This window comes from Seriola lalandi, unplaced genomic scaffold (genome assembly GCF_002814215.2).
Source record: "Seriola lalandi dorsalis isolate HSWRI2012SDOR001 ecotype SW California unplaced genomic scaffold, Sedor1 jcf7180002003389, whole genome shotgun sequence".
In the NCBI taxonomy this organism is placed as follows: Eukaryota; Metazoa; Chordata; class Actinopteri; order Carangiformes; family Carangidae; genus Seriola; species Seriola lalandi.
Genome location: NW_019474045.1, coordinates 1 through 1,798, shown reverse-complemented (window position 1 = coordinate 1,798; position 1,798 = coordinate 1). Strand labels below are relative to the sequence as shown.

The 1,798-nt window shown below is 48.1% G+C and overlaps 1 protein-coding gene across 1 annotated transcript; it reads right to left on the bottom strand.

The window, feature by feature from the left end:
• Nucleotides 1-7: 7 nt before the first annotated feature.
• Nucleotides 8-1,272, bottom strand: LOC111667223 (BTB/POZ domain-containing protein KCTD12-like). The gene has a single exon (XM_023422866.2). It carries the CDS (start codon nucleotides 1,212-1,214, stop codon nucleotides 348-350), a length of 867 nt encoding a protein of 288 aa, XP_023278634.1. The 5' UTR covers nucleotides 1,215-1,272; the 3' UTR covers nucleotides 8-347.
• Between the last annotated feature and the right edge of the window lie 526 nt (nucleotides 1,273-1,798).

The window sequence follows — 1,798 nt, the reverse complement described above, 5'->3', positions numbered from 1 at the left end:
ACTGAAACATTGACATGCAGTTCTATGAAACGGAGATGATGGCATTTTGTTGGTGTTCTCCACAAATAGGGCTTTGGAAGAGTGTGTCACCTCAAAACGATGCTCTTCTCACTTTCACCATCCAAATTGCATAATCTTCTCTTGACATGCTGTCAAATCTATTTTGGGGGCATTTTGTGTCTCTGGTAAACCTCAGAGCTGGAAATACTGGTAGCCTATTTTAGAATAGTGGAGCAATATTTTTTTTTGCAGCTGCTATTCAACACAGCAAATGCAATACTTTTAAAGACATTCCTTTCTAGATTATGAAATGTCTATGTACATCAACATGACATGACTACTGTTAGTTATTCTCGACAGAAGACATATTCAGTGTAGCTTGTCCAGATTTTGTCCTCGTTTGGATCATTGCTGGTGTAGGCGCAGGTGCCTGTAGAGCTGCAGGCCACCATGTGGAAGCCCACCTCTGTCAGCTTGTCAAATGCCTGCTCTAGAAAATTATACTTCAGATAGTACCGGGATGTGTATCTCTCCGGGGGCCTGTCCGGGTCCCTGCTCTCATTCAGCGTGTCCCCAAACACTTCTTTGGCCAGCGAGGTCTTCCCGCAAACCGTGATGCGCGCCACTCTCCTGAATTTGGCATCGGTTTGGATGTCTCTCCCAATGGTGTACGAGCCTCGGTATCCTATCGTGATATAGCCCGACTTTCTGGAGTCCAGGGACGGGGAGCGCATGGCCCCGCTGACAGACATGGCGCGTAAAGTCTCCATGCCGCCAGAGGAGCCGCACTGCTGCGCACCTTCCTCTGTGTCGCTCTGGCTGATCTCCTCGCTGATTGAATTATCCTTACTCACCCGGGGGCTGAGGCGCTTGGCGAGGTCCCGCAGCTGGAAAAAGTCAGCCTCCCTCTGCAGTCGACTTTTCTCGGGGAAGTAGTCCGGGAGGACCAAGTTGAGGTCTCGGAGATAATCTAGGATGTAGCGGAACAAGAACCCATCCCTGTCCAAGAAAAAGCGCCCTTTGCTGTCTCTCGCCAACTCCTTGGGTGACTTCTTGCTGAACATGTTCCAGAGGAGCGAGTCTGGGACGGCGATCAGAGTTTTGTGTCTGGTAACATAAACCTGTCCGCCGACATTCAGCTCAATGATCTCTGAAAACGGGGATCCCGAGTCTCCGCAGTTGGACACCCCGCGCTCTGTGTCGGCCAGTGCCATCCTCTCTGAGCCGCTGCACTGATGTGGGATCAGTGGAAACACTGAGCAACAAAGTGGCAGCGGCTTGTTTATGAAGCCTGGGCTTACCACGTGCGTGAGTGCGCGTGCGTGATGGGTTGACTGTTAAGTTGACATTTAACTATTAAATGGCTGACTTGAAAAAAATAAGGGCTCATAGTCCCCCCCCCCCTCTCTTCACACACACACACACACACAGATGGAGAGAGACTGTAGTCTCCTCCAGCATCAGTTAAAGCAAACACCCACATTTGATTATGTGTCATTTGTTCCTTCCTGCCCTGTTTGACATGAATTTATATTTATTGTTTAATTAATCAAATAAATTGTTAGTTTTTTTTTCAATTCCCATGGGAACACACAAAACCAGAAACCATGCAAATGGCTTAAGTTATTCAAGCTTTGAAATCAAGACATGGCTTGAAAATATGGAAAGAGTGACACCCATTGCAGCTCTGAAGGAAATGCAGCCAGCATCTTAGACATCACAGACACACACACACACACACACACACACACACACACAGTCAGTCGTCACCACCACATGTTGAAATCGGCAGTGCAAA

Coding starts and splice junctions, on each gene's coding strand:
- LOC111667223 (XM_023422866.2), bottom strand. CDS start 1,214: ATGGCACTGGCCGACACAGAGCGCGGGGTGTCCAACTGCGGAGACTCG.